Source organism: Equus quagga, chromosome 2, assembly GCF_021613505.1.
Source record: "Equus quagga isolate Etosha38 chromosome 2, UCLA_HA_Equagga_1.0, whole genome shotgun sequence".
Lineage (NCBI taxonomy): Eukaryota > Metazoa > Chordata > Mammalia > Perissodactyla > Equidae > Equus > Equus quagga.
This window is the reverse complement of record NC_060268.1, coordinates 45,845,006-45,863,894: the sequence shown is the minus strand read 5'-3', so window position 1 is coordinate 45,863,894 and position 18,889 is coordinate 45,845,006. Positions and strand designations below refer to the sequence as shown.

Here is an 18,889-nt window from a genome sequence, read left to right as displayed (position 1 = left end):
TGTATGATTCTAGACTTATGGGATTCTTCACTTGATTCTCCAAGAAAAGGAAAGCTGTATTCCTTTTCCATTTAAATTCAGCTACTGTGAATTAGCCGTGACCATCTTTTGCAAGTAAAACTCTTACTTAGATAATAGACTCTGGAGTGATACTGGACTCCTTTATTTGGCAACTGTATTCCCATTCCTAATGTGTTTTGTAACTCATGCATGATATCTGAGTAGGTTCAAATGAAACCATATTTATTGTGTCCTCTGTTCTTTCAAATAGCAACAGGGATTACTGTGTTGTTATACAGATGTGCTGTGGGTGCAATGCCAACTCTCAGCAGCCTGCAAAGCCCTATCCACTTTCCTGAGACAGGGTGAGAGGTGTGAATGACATTCAAAGGGAGTTTCTTGATTCTCTTGTGTTGAATTTTGCATGTATGGCACCTGCCTGATTGCCTTATGTAAGACGCTGTTGGGCTGTTCTATATAAAAATTTATGTCGTGTCAATTAATTTCACAGGGAAACAAACCTTAAAGTTCGCCATGCACTAGCAGTTACCTCAGAACTTGGAGCAGATATTAGCAGACTTGCAAAGTTTGATGGTAAGTGTTTAAAACAGACAAACAAAAATCTCATAACCAAAAAGGATGTAGCAAACTAATTATCTAAAATGCAATTTATGTTTCTTTTTATTTGGTGGAAGGAAATAGAATTCTCCAGGCATCAAATTCTGTAATCTCTTCTCATGCTAAAGAGTAAAAATGTTTACCAAGGGGAGAATGGTTTTGTCAGTTCATCATTCACTTCATCCTTGTTCTCTCTTCTCTAGATCTTGTTCCCTCTAGTCCTTTACTTGCCATTCCCTTTATGTCTGCACTTGCGCCTCCCTGGAGCCCTGTGCATACCTGCTGAGGATGAGTATGGGCCACAATTTTATTTCTAGCTCTAGGTGTAACCATTGATTTATTCCCTGGCTCCGTAACAAAGGCCAAACACTAGACTACAAAATTCACAAAGCTAGTAATCCTGCCTCATGTATTTCTGCAGCTTGGCATAGTGCCTGGCATAATATCTTAAAGATAGTAGAAGTTCAGGAAGAATATTCTGATTTATTAATCACTTGGTCAGCTGTTCCTCTTTATTTTTAGACCATGGTTTTGTTATCACCATCTTCACACCCTTCACTGCGGCCCCTTGCTCCTCAGTGTGGTTTCCCTTGCCTGTTCTTTCCAGTTGTGTCTTGTTCCTTTCTGTTAAAGCTGCCCCAGAGAAACAAAATCTATCAAAAATCAAAGGAAAGAGCCATTACTAGTAGGATTGTAGGCACCATGACAGGCTGTGGGAGAATCTTTGGGGTCTCCTGCTACCCCTCAATGGTCTCTTGCTTTGTGCACTTGAATGTCTGGCTTTGTGTCAATATTTGCATACAGATTGGCTTTATTTATTAATGAATCTTTATGAGTTTGAGACTATCTTCCAAAATGTTGTTTTTGGAGAGGAAAATGTGGACAAGGGTCTTAGCATGATCCCTTAAGTTAAAGCACAGGCAAATTTACATTATAGAGTTTCTCCAGGGCACAGCTTAGAACTTATATTACTTGTGCTTTGCATTTCTGTGTAAACTTCATCTGGATTCTGTTAATGTTTTAATCTCTCTTAAATGAGTGCAGTTTATAGAAAAAAATATTCCTCCAGTTGTGATTTAAGTCAGTGGAATAGCCAAGAAACTTTGAGTGACCCAAGAAATATTTTGATTAGATTAAAACAAATTACACATTTTCTACTAAGTAATTTTGTCAATGAGATTTTGCTGTTATGTGAATCTAAGAAAAGTAAATTGTGTTCATGAATCAAAATACTTGCTTGCAATACCTCATAGAATATTTATGGAGCCCTAGAAGTAGGCAACTTAAACATAATTTATCATTACTCGTCTATTTCCTGGCAGAATTGTACCTTTATACCTCTATCAATCTATGAGGAGATAGAAATCTGTGATTTTTAGTATTCTGTACCATCAAAAAACAGAAAATGATTGTTATCTGTATCTAGTTCGTCTAGTTTCATAGACGTTGGACCAGATAGTCTACACTATGACACAGTTACAGACAACCCTGAAATCTTAGTGACATAAACAGTAAAGGTCTATTTCTTGCTAAAGTCACGTTCTCTTTTTTATTATTGAGGTAACATTTGTATATAACATTATATAAATTTCAGGTATACCTCATTATAGTTTGACCTGTGTATAGATTACATTGTTTCGCCACCAAAAGTCTGTCTAGTTGCCATCTGTCATCGTACACATGGGCTCCTTTACCCCTTTCACCCTCCCCCTACCCTGCTTCCCCTCTGGTGACCACCAGTCTGTTCTCTATATCTATGTGTTTGTTTGTTGTTGTTTTTATCTTCCACATATGAGTGAAATCATATGATATATATCTTTCTCCATCTGATTTATTTCGCATGGCATAATACCTTCAAGGTCCATCCATGTTGTTGCACATGGCAAGATTGCATCTTTTTTAATAGCTGAATAGTATTCCATTGTGTATATATGTATACACACACACATCTTATTTATCCATTCATCTGTTGATGGGCACTTACGTTGTTTCCAAGTATTGGCTGTTGTAAATAATGCTGCAGTGAACATAGGTAGGGGTGCGTATGTCTTTTTGAATTAGTGTTGGTTTGTTCTTTAGATAAATACTCAGAAGTGGGATAGCTGGATCATATGGTAGCTCTATTTTTAATTTTTTGAGGGATCTCCATACTCCTTTCCGTGGTGGCTTCACCAATTATGTCACATTCTGATGCAGGTCAGTTGGCCTCCTTCATCTTGTAGCCTTGGTCCCTGGACGAATGGCCTCTAAGGTCAGCATATCAAAGTAAGGATGAGATGAAAGAGACATAGTAACTTTTAACTACTTCTTCCTCTCACAATTCATTGGGGAGCATGAGTCACATGGGCCCAACCTAACTGCAAGGGAGGTTGAGAAATAACAAGTAAGGATATTTGTTGAGTGGTGTCTCTACCACACCCTCCAAGAACTCGACTGTCAGTCAATGATAGGATGGTGTCTAAGGGCCAGGCTGGATAAGGTGGATTTCTTATGTGGAACTGCAGGAATGGGGCAGAGAATCCCCCTTGTCAGCATGGCTCCTCACACTCTCAATCCCTGCCATCCCACTCAACTTTGTCTCTTTCTTATAGCACCTACCACCATCTGGCATACTCTATCACTCACTTAACTTCTAAGTTTATTATTTATTGTTCATCTCTACCTGCTGCAATGCAAGCTGCACAGGGATCTTTGTTTTGTTAACTGATATATGCCAAGCTCCTCGAACAATGCCTAGCACATACTGGATGCTCAATAAATACTTGATGAATGAATGAATAAGGGGCTGCAACTGCCGGAGAGCACCGTCAGGCCCCAGAAAGACAGGGGAGAGCAAAGGAAGGGCCTAAGGTAAAGGGGTTGAGAATGGAGTGTGAAAGGATGCAAATGATGGGTGAGGAGGAAGCTTCCTGACGGGAACTTGTAGGACTAAGCGAGAGGGCTGGAGGGCAGGTGGCTGGGCGAGGAGTCCTCCGTGTGGCGCTTTTATATGGTCTTTACTTCGAATCCTTTATTCAAACAAAATTTAACAAAGAAGCCCCCAATTTAAACCAATACAAGTGGTGCTACTCAGGCTGAAGCAAGAAAACCTTCCTCATCTGAAACAACTCCTTTGTTACAGGTGGGATGGCACAGCTCCTGAGAGGCTGAAGGTCTTGCTTAATAGAAATAACCTTTCTTAACACTTCACAAGATGTATTTTAAAGTGCATTAATAAGTATTACTTGCTAGATGCGGCTTGAATTTACTTCACACAGCATAGGTAGCTCACCAAATCTCTAATGTGTAATTGTTTTCCCAAACAAAGACAACACAGACCTCTCTTTTCTAGTATTCATACTTAAACTGTGCTCACTTTTCAGAGAACGTGTAATGCCAGATTCATGAGGCTGGTACACATCTGCGCTGAGAACCAGGTTTCTGCTAAATTTACTCTTTCGCTTGTTAAATCTTGGGTTGAATCTCAATCTGTCTTAAAGTTCAAGGCAATGGGGTGTTTTGCGGGTTTAGCTTTATTAAAATGAGATTTCCTATTTCCAAGAAAGCATTTGAAGAATAAATAGAGGCATAAGGGGAAACAAATTAGACACAATATACAGATTAGATTTCCCCTGTTAGCAGCCAAATTTAAAGACCAAGAGAGTGGTGCAAGATGTGGTATGGAAAAGTCTGTGAAAGAGTTGGGACAGTTAACAAACCCTTAATCCTTCCCACGATTTCTCTTGCTCACCTATACCCTTCAACTTTTCTTCCATTCCTTTCTTTCCAAGCCTAGTTTACACACTTTAATTTCCATCTCTCTCTGCCTCTCTAACACACAACACACTACACACACACACACATTTCTATAACTACCCCATTTCACCATTCCTCTTTCCTTTCCTCCCTTTTTGCGTTCTTTCTTACTATTCTTTTTCCATCTTCCTCTCCCACCCTTTATATTAGTCTATTTTCTCTACCCGCATCATATCTTCTTCTGAAATTCTTTATCTTTTCTGTTTTTGTCACTCTTTCCTTATTAATTAGTTTATTAAGTCTATATGTTAAGCACCTCCTAAGAACAAGATACAATATAAAATATCTCCACATGTATTATCCAGGTTCTTTTGGTCCTTTCACTCCCCCATTATTTTTCTACTCCCTCTGTGTTGTCTTCTCTGTTCACCTTTGTCATAATGGGGTATCAATAGATTTCAGGTTTTCTTTTGGTGACCAGAAAAGACTTCCTTGAGTGATGGGAATTAAAACCAGATTTTGCATCCTTTAGTTTAAATTGAAAGTGTGATATCAGCATTGTGTACCTTTGGAAATACCCTGTCTCCGTGGCAAGGTCTAAGAGATGAATCAGATATGGGAGGCACACCCTTTCCCATGCTTTGTCTGTGCTAAGTATATCTGTACGTTTGTGACTTCTGGGCATATCTGGGTATGGCATTATTTTTGCTTTTAGTTACTGTGTGGTTTTTCTTCTGAGACTTGCCAAAATGCTTTCTCTAGCACCAAACTACAATTTTCTGTCCTTGTATCATAAGTGCACATCTTCCAAGTATCTGAAGACCTGAGTGTTCCACTCCTATCCCTAGAGAAGTCCCCACTGGGGACTCCAAATTGGGAACACCAAGGGACAAATCTGAGATGGAAAGGGTCCCAGGATGTCTCTGGTAAGTCTCCCTGCCTCCCCACTTTTGCATGGAAACCCAAGGACAGTGTCTTGTTGGTGGCCTCCTGAGACATGGCATGTGCTCTTTTTCATTCATTTACTCAGTAATCTGTTCATTCACTCATTCATTCAGCAAATGTAGAATATGTAAATATGTAAATATAAATTGTTAAATAACACAATGCTAAGGGATTTGCTAAGCCTGGGGATACAGTGGTTAATAAATCAGACCCAGGCCTTGCTTTCATAGAGCTTATAGCCTAGGAGAGAAGACAGACTTGAACAAGTGCTCATCCTCAAAGAAGCTTTAGTTAGTAAAGGTCCTAAAGTTCTCACGCTCTGAACATGATGCTGACACATGAACACGTCCTCACTCTGTACCAGGTACCATTCTAAGTAATTGTGCACATTATCTTATTAAATCCTTATAGTCCTGGGAAGAAGAGATTATTATTACCTCCAATTTACGGGCAAGGAATCTGAGACCCAGAAAAATTAAATAACTTTCCCAATGTCACATGGTTACTAAGTGGAGGAGCCAGAATATGAACCCGATACTACGAAAGGATGTGAAAGGCTCTAAACTGCAAGTAGAAAGGCAGTAGTAGAGAGCTAGGGGAATCAGCACGACAGCTCCTGATCAGGGTAAGAAATACATTTTAAGAATACTCTAAACCCAAAGGTGAAAAATTAATTACTAGAGATCAAGTCCATCCAGGAGTCAGAGGACATCATCATATTTTTGAAAAGTGGCAATGTTAGTGATCTTGAATGTCAGGATCCCTGACAAGAGTTTATAGGACAACTGGCATAGAGATGAGTACACGCAAGATAGAGTTGAGTTTTGGTAGGTAAATCCATTTATTTGAAAATTCCTCTTATAAATGTTTTTATACATTTCAAACATCGGAAAAAATTGATGTGTAGTCTGTTGAATTTTATTAGAAAAGATACATAACTTGATCTAATACTATAACAAGTATAAAAATAGAGTGGGCGTTGATATTTCATGTTAAAGTCTTATAGGAATTGAAAGCTTTTACAAATAAGTAACTGGAAATAGTTGTCAATTACACGTTTGTAAACTGTACATTTTTGTGCTTTGGGGAAAGCCCCGGATGTAAATTGTCCAAATGTGTTTAAGAATCTTTTGCATATTCTTACTGACTGGACTGAGATCTGTTTTTTGCAACTTATGACAAGTTTACATATTTTGTATAACTGTTAATGCTGAGGTCTGAACCAGGGAAAGGTTGACTCTTCATTTCAGGAATCTTTGTGTATTTTGTGGTCCTTTCTAAAGAACAGCATGCGTGTAATTAAAATACAGGAAAACAAGCATCTCTTTTTGGTTCAAAAAACCCAGCTTAGTTAGCATCTTGTGACTTTTTTATTTACCAGATAGGTTTCCCAGTCACCTGGACAGAGCCCAGGCCAACAGCATAGCTGAGGTGACTGCATGAGACATAGAATCCATGTAAGGACAGGAAGAGTAACTCCCTCTTTACTGCTGGTGTTGATGGGGCCATGATGGTGGTGATGATGGGCGACTGAGGCTTGATGGCTGAAGAATAAAAAGGCTCAGGAAATTGGAAGTTGACAGTGGTCTTTCTAAGAAAGAAATAAATATTTATCGCAATCATCAGGGCAACAGTAGTGGGTAATCTAAACTCTAAGAAGTTCGTGGCTGGAGAAACTGGAACAGCAAAAACGCTGTCTTAGTCAATAGATAATTTGTCTTATCGACGAGTTGCAGTGCAGATAATCAAGAAATATTGCTAGTAATAATACACATAAAGGAATATAGTCAACTTCTCTGGAAAACCATGGAATCTGGGTACTGAGTTCCATTTTTGTGATAAACTACAGATTTCTCCTTTGAGGTAAATACTTTAGTTCGAGAAGGTTATAAGGTTGGTAATTAAGCAACAATCCAGCTGACTAAATTTAGAGTGAGGAGGAAGATCCAGAATGAAATCCTGTGCATTTTGTTTAGTGTGGGCCTAGAGCATTTTTGTGCAGTTGTGAACTGGTTGAATTGCTGTCTGTTCACGTCTGTTCTCTTCAGAGGGTCGAGCAAATGTAATGAGCTGGTTTGATTATATTTATACTTCACTATCGACATGACTTTTTCCCAGCTGTTTTATTGCCCGTTAAAAATGACTTTGTGCTCTAAACATGTTTTCAGTGAATAACTATGTGAGAAGCGATGCTATTTTTCCTAAAGTGTTTTCGCAGCCGTTTGTTAAACTGTTTACTGCCTCTTTCTCTTCTCTGATACAATTAGCAAAAGGAAAAATGGTCCTAAAGGTTTTCCCTAGTTCTCATTATGCTTTATGGCTGGGATATATTTTTGGTCACTTCTGCTGTGCTTTAGGATTCCCATCTTTTTTTCCAGTGTTCTCAGATGTACTTGTATCCCTTTAGAGTTAGGCCAAGCTAAGCCCCCCATTGTGGTTGGGCTGTTAGGTCTTCCGATCCCCTTTATCATTATTACCATGGAAATATGCCTACGTCTTTTATTCATCTTAGATCTACTCTAATAACCATTTCATCTGCCAACCTCTGTCTTGAAACCATCTGACATTTTTTCCATCCATGTCCCTAAAAAAGATTTATTAAAATCCTGTTATGTAGTCAGTATGGTAGGCTATGGGGATCCGGAAGTGAATACAGTGCTCCCTTCAAAGGAAGCTGTTCACCCCTCTGGAAAGGGGCAGAAAAGAAATTAGGAAGCTTGTGTTTTATGCAAACAGGGCTAAGGAAGGGAAAGCTGGGCACTTATGAAACGAAAACTTGTTTTTTTTGCTTTGTTCCGCCATTTTGTTTTGACTGATCGCACTCTTTAAGAAAGGCTGAGTTGGGGCTTGGCCTCCAAGAACCAAGGCAGAACCCCTTGGCCTTCCTGCCTGGTTCTATCTAGAACCGCACCCTTGGTGGCAGGCCAGGAGTGGATGAGCCTTGGGGCCAGGGAGGAGTAAGCCAACATGTTCAAGGCTGAATTTGCCTCCATGTCAGTCTTTGCTTGCAACAATAAAAATGATCAAATGAGCCTGTTTTTTATATTCTTATTGGCAGGGACTGTGTATCTTGTTGTTTTTGTCCAAAGCGCATTTTTTTAGTGGCCAAGTCTGAAGCCTATGAAATTGAGTCTTGGGTCAAGAAACTGGAATAAACTTTAAGAGTTGCTATCAACTCATTTTATATAGGTTTTGCTGGTGATACCCAATTCAACGTTCTACAAAATCCAGGAACGAAAATTATTGGTCAAGAAAAAAAGATACTGAATTCTTAGAATTTAGAAAGTTTCCTCTTCTACAATGTAATTGTCTGAACAACTTGGGCTCGTTGAAAACAGTTTTAACTTACTTTTTAATATCAGTGATAGGCTATAAGGGGAGCAAAGCAGAATTCAGCCGCTTCCCTTCATATAAAAAATGAGTTTACACAGGTTATTTAGCCTCATCCAAATCCCCCTGCCAGCACTCTCTCGTTTAGCAGTGGATGTCTGGGAAGCTGCCTGTGAATGGCCGAGTGGGGGATGTTTAGGCAGCATTTCTGTTATACTGGGGCAAGGTAGATGGAGGATGGAAAAGCAGTCCTGAGGCCAAGAGTCGCTCATTCTTTTCATAGTTTTGTTTGTTTCTTTTTTTTCATGCAAGTTGTATTAGCGATAGTAATCTGGTTGGTCGGGAGTGATCAGGCCTTGTGGAAACCGGCTGCTATCACCTATATCTAGGAGTTTTAAAAGGAAGACATATCATCCTAGGAAGGAAGGGAGCCCGTGGAAGACGGCTGTAAGTGCAGAAGGAGCTTCGTGAGTGGTGTCACAGTGTAATAAGGAAGTTCTCTAGGCTGGTCTGGTCTCCTTTCCCTTCAATCAATGCTGAAGACATGCCTCCCTTTTTCATTTTTCAAATGCCACTTTTTATGTTCCAAACTACCATTTTGGCTTCTGATTACATAAGAGTTTTTTTATTGTTTTCGAGAGAGAACTACATAGGTACCGATCTCACCCTGCTCTGGCTTGAACCTTGTTTAGATCTGCCCACAGCCTCCTTTTTCATTTCTTCCCTCTCTTTTCCTTCCTCTCTCCGTCTGTCAAGTCTCTGTACTCATCACTCATAAAAATTTAACCCCAAATTCAAATACATTGCAATGCAAATGTATTTGAAACTAATAGTTATATTTTGTGACAGGGTTAGTAAAGATTATTTCTGGTTTCTTTTTCTAAGAGAATCCTCACCCTGAAAATGTATTTTCTTATTGAAATAATGGAAGGAATTGATTCATTGATTTGGAATGCACATGCCTTTGGTTTGGAATGGGCTTGGAATTTTAAAAAACGAGAAACATCTTCTGGCCAGGTTGGGGCAAGTTATATGGTGCCTCTGAGAGTCCCCAGAACTCTGAATCTAATCAAGATAAGAAGCATGGAACAGCTGAAAGGAATCACACGCATTCTCAGGCCCATGTGGCAAACCAGGCTCAGGTTTCTTGGGGGTGGAATGGAGTAGGACCTTCTAAATTCTGATTATGAGCCTAGAAAGGCCTCATTAACTTTGGTTGTAAAACTGGAAGTATGCCATCTTGACCTCTGTGAAAGTTCCCATTAAGTAAAAAGAGATGCAATAAGAAAAGCCTTTAGGATAGTCCCTGCTTTATCTTTTCAAAAGTCATTGTTACAAACTAGAAGTAGAGACCAGAGGATTTTTTAGGGAAAAAAAAATCCCAGGCTGTCAAGGCTTTTATTCTTATTGGACAGTGCAGAAAGCTGTGTTCAAAACATTTGATGGATTTCCATCTTTGTATCCCCTCCAGCTTATTTTTTCCTAGCACGATCTTGTATATGTAACACTGTGCTGTCCAAAAGAGAAGGAAAAATATGGTGTATATTAGAAGAAGGGTGGGAACACGGTACTGTGTGTTTCTAGAGTTCGAGGTAGTCATAAAGAGGATTATTGGTTTTTTGTCTTTTTTTTTTTACAGGGATTGTTGTCTGTGAGGCGCCCAACAACAAATTAGATAAATTCACGGGAGTCCTCTCTTGGAAGGACAGCAAGTACCCCCTCAACAATGAGAAGATCATCCTGAGGGGCTGTGTCCTGAGAAACACCAGCTGGTGTTTTGGCATGGTTATTTTTGCAGGTACGGCTGACTGCCGGGGTCGGTTATAGGAGAGCCCTTCCTGAGATACACGTGGGCACAGTCTCTCCAGGTTGAATGAGCACAGTGCTTTTATTGCACACAAAGTGCTGCTCTGGCTTGACTGCAGAGTGCAGGGCCCCAGGGGAAGCTGTCGCTGCTCTGGAAATAGTCTGTGTGGCCCCACTGGGTGAGGAACCGTTGACATCCTGAACTTATTCTTAAGTGTGCTTGGGCCTTAATTGCTCAATGGGTGCTAGATCCCTACTATTTTGTTTCTCTTTCTTTAATACCATCTCAATCATCCCCCAAATTATGTGCATTAATCAGCCTGCCATGAAAGTAGGGGAAGAGTATGAAAGAAAGCTCCCTACTCTGCTGTTAATTTCGTAGTTTGGAAAGGTCAAGCCATCCTTTTGGAAAAGCCTTCTTGAAGATGCTGCAATCATTTCTGTTTATACTCCATAGCCGCTTCTACTATTTGCCAACAGGAGAGTGCGTCCTGGAAACACTGTGCGTGGTGGAGGTGGGGTGGGAGTGGGGGGAGGGAGGGGAGGTGCCTCCTTACTCTTCCTGCTGGCTACTTTTCCTGTCTCTACTTTATCTCTGTGGGCTCAAGGTGGCACTCTCCTGCTAAGGAAGCTTCCAGTAGCACCATTTCGTAAAGCCACTCAAATTGTGCTCATGGCTTCAATTGCCAGTCCTTGATTTTTAAAAATCCTGTTTATTGTGACACCAAATTAAGATGTATTTTGGGCCCGTTGACTATATGTGCAATCAAAATTGAAATATTTTTCTTAACTGACTTTCCTCAACAACAACAAAATGTTCATTAAAAACTCAAAGTGTTCCAAACCTAGAAAAGGCCTCCCAATTCCTCCTAAGTGCTCTCAGCTGTGGGTGTTAGCATAACTCTTGCTGCTTGGGGTATTGCCATTGTAGGACCTGGGAAATCCCTAGAAATGAGGCAATATATGTGCTTTTATCTGGGGATGAATCTGGTCTCATAATTCTCTCATCAGAGGCTTTTATTCTTTAATCAGGGAAATAAACCTGTGATTGTATATTTCCTTATTTGCATCTTTCTTGCATGGAGAAAAAGAGAGCTAGGCTTATGCATTAACCTCCCTTTCCCTTCCACTTAATGAAGGGGAGATTTCTTGAAGGTCTACTGATGGGAAGGACCCTCCTGATTTGCTCCCTGTCATCATAGAAGTAAGGGTGCTTCATCCTAGGAATGGGCTATCATCCAAAATTTTGTTTGCCTTTGTGTGATCTTGTTTGGCATGACTAATTCAGGGCTATGGTTCAGCTACAGCATGTTAGGCTAGGACAGCTGCTGTGAGCCACTCAGGCGCCAAGTTTTCCTTCATAAGGTTGGCTCTATGGGAAGATGCTCCCTACATAGAAGGAAGTGGGTGGTAATTTGAATAGGTCTCTGTCCAAGGAAGTATAACAGAAAGTTCACAGAATTTGGATTGGACAGATCTGGGTTCAGATTTGTTTACCAGCTGTAGGATGTTAAGCCTCAGTTACTTAAACTTCCTAAGCTTTAGTTTCCTCTGCTGTAACATGGGATAGAGAGTCATCGTAAAGGCTCAGTGAGACAATGCATATGGGAGAGGATGCTTGACAAATGTTATTTTCCTTCCTTCCCTGCTTCTCCCTTCTTTCAGCATTAATTCCAAGTGTGTTGTCTGCTCCACAGGCTGAGAGTTGGGAAAACGTACTGCTCCTTGGATCTTGGATTGGGGAAACACCCTCTTCTTTTGTGATGTGGCCTGGATGTTCACTGTCAGGGGACCTGTATGAGGCATATATTTGTAGAGCAGTGCATGCCTGCATTGACTTTAGTCTGGGCACCAATGTTAATAGAAAGCTTATCTAGAACCAAGGCAGGCAGAGGAATGGTTGGTTTCATCAATGTCTAAGTTGAACAGATGAGTGTCTCAGGACCCTAAGTCTTGAGACATCTAATTTAGGGAACTAGCTCCATGTGAACACCTAGATCTTATGAAAGTCATCCAAAATTAATTATTGACTATATTTCTGCATTATTACTTTAGTTACACCTACCATTAAGAATTGTGCAAGGAATATAGTTGACACAGACATGGTTTACTTTACAAATCTATAATTAATGGGGGTCTAATATACATTAACAACTAGACCATGCCTCCCTGTTAATGGCTTTTCCTTTATGCCAAAGAGAGGAGATAGTCTTGTTTCTGAGGGTAGGAGTTTTATTCATTTAAAGAGTCCATAGGAGTCGGCACCATCTTGGTGCCCAGTAGGTTTTTGTCGTGAATGTCCTCCATTTGCCTCTTCAGATCTACCCTCACTCTTTCCCACTCTTCCCTCTGCCCTGGGAGGCTGACTTTTATGGGTTACACTAATAGGTTTCCTTGAACTTTGGCTTCTAGCTGGCCTCTGTTATTGGGAATCCCTGGGAAGAGATCAAAGAGAAAGAAGATTGAGGTCAAGGTGTTTATTCAACTAGACTGCCTCCCGGTGTAGTCACTTCAGGCTGGCCGGGTCCTTCAACATAAAGTCCCTCTTCCTCTAAAGGCTGCAACTTCTACACACCCCTTTCCTTTAGTGTCCAGTAACCACTTCCTCCCCTCATCCCTCCCTTCCGGCTTAGATGGGGAAAAGTTTTGATTGCAACTGAATCCCTGGTTACTGCATTAACCTTTTGCTTCCCCTGTACCTTCATTCACACTTTTGTAAAGAGTCCCTTTATGAATAAACCTTCCTCCAATTATCCTTGTTCAATGTGTCATCTATTTCCTGTTTGGACTCTGAATGAGTAACAGTCTTAAATATACCTTGATTGACCGAGGTCAGTGAATTAATGAATTAATGGACTATTTCATATAAAGATTGTGGTTAAGAGCAAGAGCTTTAGAGTTAGATATATCTGGGTTCGAATTCTGGCTCTGCCACTTAGCAGACAAGAAATCTCAAGCAAATTATTTACATTCTTTAAGCCTCAGTTTCATTATTAGTGAACTAAGGTTGATAGTACTTAATTTTTTGGCTTCTTTTAAGCATTAGCTGAGATAAAACGTGAAAAGCACATGTGCACACTGCCTAAAACATGGCAGGTGCTTAATAAATTAATTAATTCATTGAACAATTCTTTCCTGAGTGCCTAGTATGTGGCAGGCACTATGCTACTTACTCATTTGCGATTAAGAATGTGAACAAAACAAATGCGGTCCCTTCACTCGTGTGGCTTTGAGTTTGGTAGAAGAGAGTCATTAATCTCAAGTAATTGTAATAATGAATACATAATCTCAAACTGAGGTGAGTGCTCTGAAGAAAAAAACGTGGACTCACAGGAGAATGTAAGGGAAGAATATGAAAGAAAAGAGCAAGCTAGAGAAAAGGCACATTGTAGCAAAGGCAGGAGTGAGGATGGTGAGGTTAAAAAAACAAGAAAACGGGGCTGGCCCCGTGGCTGAGTGGTTAAGTTTGCGCACTCCGCTGCAGGCGGCCCAGTGTTTCGTTGGTTCGAATCCTGGACGCGGACATGGCACTGCTCATCAAACCACGCTGAGGCAGAGTCCCACATGCCACAACTAGAAGGACCCACAACGAAGAATATACAACTATGTACTGGGGGGGCTTTAGGGAGAAAAAGGAAAAAAATAAAATCTTTAAAAAAAAAACCAAAAGACAAGAAAGCCAGTATGGAGCGTGGAGAGCATGGAGGATAGGGATGGACTTGTGACTGGAGACATGAATTGGGGCTGGACTGTGCAGGCCCTTGTGGTCTATATCCAGAATTTTGGTCTTTATCCTAAGAGCATTGGGGAGCCATTGCAAGTTTTTCAGACAGATGGGGGGTGTGTGTGTGTATGTGTTAAACTTGAAAGGTTCACTCTTGCCTGTAGTGTTTATAAAGTTGGTAAATAGCAGGTCCTAGAAAGAGTGTATGATCAGGGTGAGGGAGGAGGAGAAATATTGATGAGAGTTGGGGGCAGAGTGGATGCAGGGAGACAAAGTCACTCGGCTTTTACCATAGTCCAGTTGAAAGATGATGGTAATTTGGATTAGGGTAGGAGTCATGGAGATAGACTAGACTCCTAGATTTCTCCCAGCTTTCACAATGGGAGGGATGGTGGTCCCATTCACTGAGATAAGGAACCCTGGAAGAAGATTGCAAGTTGGGCTGGACAAGGGCCGCTTGAGGGTCCTTAGAAAGATCCAGGCAGAGATGTCGTGTAGGCATTAAATATATGGGTTTAGAGGTCAGAGGAGCAATCTGAGCTAGAGATATACATGTGACCTATAGATGGTAATCAGAACTGTGATCTTAGATGAGCTTGCCCAGGGAAGGTGGAGTGAGAAAGAAAAGAGGATGCCTGTGCCTGAGTCTTAAGGGATCTTAGTTTTTAATGGCTGGGTAGAGGGATGAATGTACTGGAAGACAAAGAAGGAGCTACCAAAGAGGTGGGAGGAAAAGCAAGGGAACTTATAACACAGAAGCTAAGAAAAGAGTGTGTTACCAAAGGATGGAATAGTCAACAGTGTCAAAGGCTGCTGAGAGGTCAAAGAAGGCATGGGGGATATTGATGATAACACCAGATCTGTTCTGGTGGAGTGATTGGCCCAGAAACTAGGTTGAGTAATGAGTAGGAGATGAAGAAGCAGGGGCTTTTGAGTATAGAAAATTCTTTCAAGATCTGTGACTATGAGGGGAAGAAGATATATGTACACCAACATCTGTGGATATATTTAAATTAATGCTTAAAAACCCATTAAGTGGATTCTTTTGCTAGTTTGTGTTTTTATGCCTAAGAAATGTAAATTTTTAGCACAAAACTGGTCTGTCGACATTTCAGTGTTTAGCAATCACAAACTTTATGTGCTTTTTGTGATCTTTACTATAAAAGAAATGTTTCCCACCCTCAATGTTCATATGAATTTAATAAACAATTCTGAGAAAATGTGGTCTTCTCTACACAGGAATAGGACGGTGGGGTACAATTTCCAACTCAAGACAGTGAATTGTTATGAAACCCCAATCTGTGCTTCAATTAGTCTTTTAAGTAGATGAAAGTCTATTAAGAATGCCCATACTTCCCTGACTTCTAGGATGGTGTATAATTTTACGTGTGCCTCCCTTCTCTCCTTTCTTCCATTCTCCCTTTCCTCCTATATTAAATGGCCATATGGATTGATGATACTCATGGGAAGATGACGTAGAGAAGTCAGATATAATTAAGACTTAATTGCTTCTATTGAGCATCTTCTCTGTCCATAAGGAATTTTTTTAGCAATATATTCCAATTTTCTCCTTTGCTAATCATCTAATAATCCACCTCTAAAGCAGTTAAGAATATTTTAAGAATTCCTTGAACAAGGCGCTTAGTAACTATATCATGAGATAATGTGTTTACCTGAAATAAATCTAACACAAGATTTAAGACAATTCTTGCCCTTACAAAAAGTGCATATTATATATGCAGTGTGCAATACACAATAAAGGTTTAAATTACTTGCTGATATACTGTTTGGAGTTATTCCACTTTCTCCATTAAAGGCACCTCAAATCGTTTTGTTTTTTCATGGGTGTGTGTGAGAAAGATTGGCCCCGAGCTAACATCTGTTGCCAATCTTTCTCTTTTTGCTTGAGGAAGAGTGTCGCTGAGCTAACATCTGTGCTAACCTTCCTCCACTTTATTTGGGACACCGCCACAACATAGCTTGATGAGTAGTGTAGGTCCCTACCTGGAATTTGAACCCGTGAAACTCAGGCTGCCAAAGTGGAGTGCGTGAACTTAACCACTATGCCACTGGGCCAGCCCCACCTCAAACCTTTCTAAGAAACAGGTCCAGAATTTGATTTCTTGTCTTAACTTTCCATTTTTCACTTGTGTTCTGAATTGTGTTTATTACTGTACTGCATTCTTTTTAACATTCTCAAATTATTCTTCACTTTTATTGACTTCATTATCTTTAACTGCTTCAAATTACAAGCTCATCCCTACACAGATTTTTGAAAAATGGCATTTCTTAAATCTTTGAGCTACAAGTTCTGTCTAGATTTATCCAATTCTAAGGAGACCAATTATCTTGCAGTTTCCAGAGTTCTTGTTAACCCACCAGTTGAGAACCATATACAACTTAATAATGGCCCTTGCTCTTACTAAAAGCTAAATTATTTTGAGAAACATGTTCTTTTCCTGTCAGGAATATTTGATATGAGTAGGAATTCTTCATCATCATCATCATCATCATCATCATCTAACTGTTTCAAAGTTGTTATTCACTTTCTCCTTTTTTTTTTTTGCAGGTCCTGACACTAAACTAATGCAGAACAGCGGTAAGACAAAGTTTAAAAGGACAAGCATTGATAGACTGATGAATACGCTAGTACTATGGGTAAGTTACTATAACAAAATTAGGCAATGTTAGTAGTCATTGTTATCTTATATTTCTTATATTCTGCTGGGAATTTTTTCAGGAGTCTACATTTTCCTTGGGTAGTTTAGATTTGGAGATTTTGCATCTTGGGCCCACGTATACTGCCCTCTACTTCCTAGATTGTGATTTCTCAACCGTTGGGAGAGTTTCTTATGAGAGGTAGGTTAGTGCTATGGAGGCCTTCATGGTCTTCCAAGATCTCCATATTCCAAGGATTGGTTTTTGAAAAACAAAGCATGTTTTTTAAGGTAGTTTGGTCTTTTTGTCATCTTACCTTTGCTCATGTCCTCTCTCCATAGCTTGTAAACAGACTGGCTTCCTGGGGGAGTGACCTGTGTAGTCACACAGGGTCTCCACTCTGAAGGGCTTCATGCTTGTTACTGATCTGTTGCTGTTGTGTAGAAATTCTTAATACTTTTTTACCAAGGAGTCCCACATTTTCATTTTGCACTGGGCCCTGAAAATTATGTAGCTGGTTGTACTTATGAATCCTTTGACACCCAAGTCACAGTTCTCCTCCTTCCTGAAGCCTTCTAAACCTCCCAGCCCGTAGTTATCTCTTTCCTCTGAATATTTTTAAATGATTTTCTCTGCCACTCATTTACCAAAGACAGTGAGGTGTTCCTCGCATCCTGCCCTTTTGTGAGTTAATCTTGTGCTACTTCATGCTGTCGATCTGATTGTTATCTTACTTTCTGTGTATTATTGCTTTGCCTCCTATATTGGGGTTAAGATTGAAGAGCGTGATTTTGAAATATGACAACAGTGACTTTGAACCATGTTTCCCCACCTGCCCCATTACAGACTCACAATTGTAAAGAATCTGAGCTCAGTGGATGTTTGCTTGACTGATATATAACATGAATAAGGAAAGAAGGAAACTGATACTTCTTGGGCACAAAATATTGGTCAGGCTCTGTGTTATACTTTCAGGATCACCCTCAGACCTGGGTTTTCCTTCAGCTACATCTGTCCCCATGGGGCAGCGTTCATGGGGCCACCAGGACATGCCTAGACAGAGCCCATGCCACCCTTCTAGAATTGCCAATTTCAATGGCTCTGAGCCCACTTCTAGGGCTTGTGTGGGGGTTGTACATGTATCCACCACAGAGTAAGATTACTGGTTGTAAAGCAGGGACTGTCTCAGCTTTTCATGGTAAAAAATAGGATGATCCACTGGGGAATTAGCTGCTGAGTCCATCCTTAAATTAGGGCATTTAATGTCAAGTAGCACCAATTTTAATGCTTATAAAGTAATTCAGTTCAATTAATTTGTTGCGTAAGCCATTGAAAGAAAAGAGGATACTGTGATATCAGTTCCAAATTGTAGGATTTCAGGGATTCACAATTCTACTTTTTCTCTAATAGTAATGCTTTAAATCAGGTTTTCCCCAACATTTTCTTCTTATGTGCCTATTTTGTTCATGAAAGAATAAAGAGAAAGCAGTTCTAGAATGCCTGAATATTCTTTCTTGGAGGAAAAAGGAAAAGGGAGGAAACACATCGCTCTTCTCCAGCCCCACTCCTCCTTCAACAGTGGCTGCTCTCGGCTCCTAAGACAGTGTGACACTTAGCAGAGCCAAGTCTCCAGAACACGGTGTTCAGCTCAGGTCTTACCATGTTCACTGAGTTTGTGGTCTTCCTTTCCAAGGCTGGGATCTGGGGCTCACAGGGACTGACCTTCTGTCTTTCTAGTTGCTATAGCTCCACAATGTCTGCTTTTCTAATACTGATGCTGAGCACAATGTAAAAGTTGGCTAATGATTTTCAGGTTGCTTCCCACTTTTTTTAATCTCAAAAGGAAAGTATATATGTCATGCAGCATTTTAATTAATCCTTATCTTTCTCGTTGACCTTAAATAAGATTGTGCAGTTACATCTATAACCAAGAGACCTGACTAGTCTGAGACAGGTCTTTTTTTTTGAAGATTGGCCCTGACCTAACATCTGTTGCCAATCTTCCTCTTTTTTTCCTCCCCAAAGCCCCAGTACGTAGTTGTATATCCTAGTTGTAGGTCCTTCTAGTTTTTC

At 40.2% G+C, this 18,889-nt stretch overlaps 1 protein-coding gene across 6 annotated transcripts in view; it reads left to right on the top strand.

Annotated features, from left to right (window-relative positions):
- ATP8B4 (ATPase phospholipid transporting 8B4 (putative)) overlaps positions 1-18,889 on the top strand; it is a 217,090-nt gene that overhangs the window by 110,893 nt on the left and 87,308 nt on the right. For 5 of the 6 annotated variants that reach the window (XR_006887667.1, XM_046655054.1, XM_046655053.1 and 2 more), the window contains exons 10-12: positions 512-594; positions 10,268-10,426; positions 16,728-16,816. Coding sequence is in view for 5 of the 6 variants with exons in the window: in XM_046655054.1 (XP_046511010.1) it covers positions 512-594; positions 10,268-10,426; positions 16,728-16,816 (331 nt within the window). In the remaining variant the exon portion in view is untranslated. The remainder of the gene's footprint in view (positions 1-511; positions 595-10,267; positions 10,427-16,727; positions 16,817-18,889) is intronic. The other variant, XM_046655056.1, reaches the window with a different exon arrangement.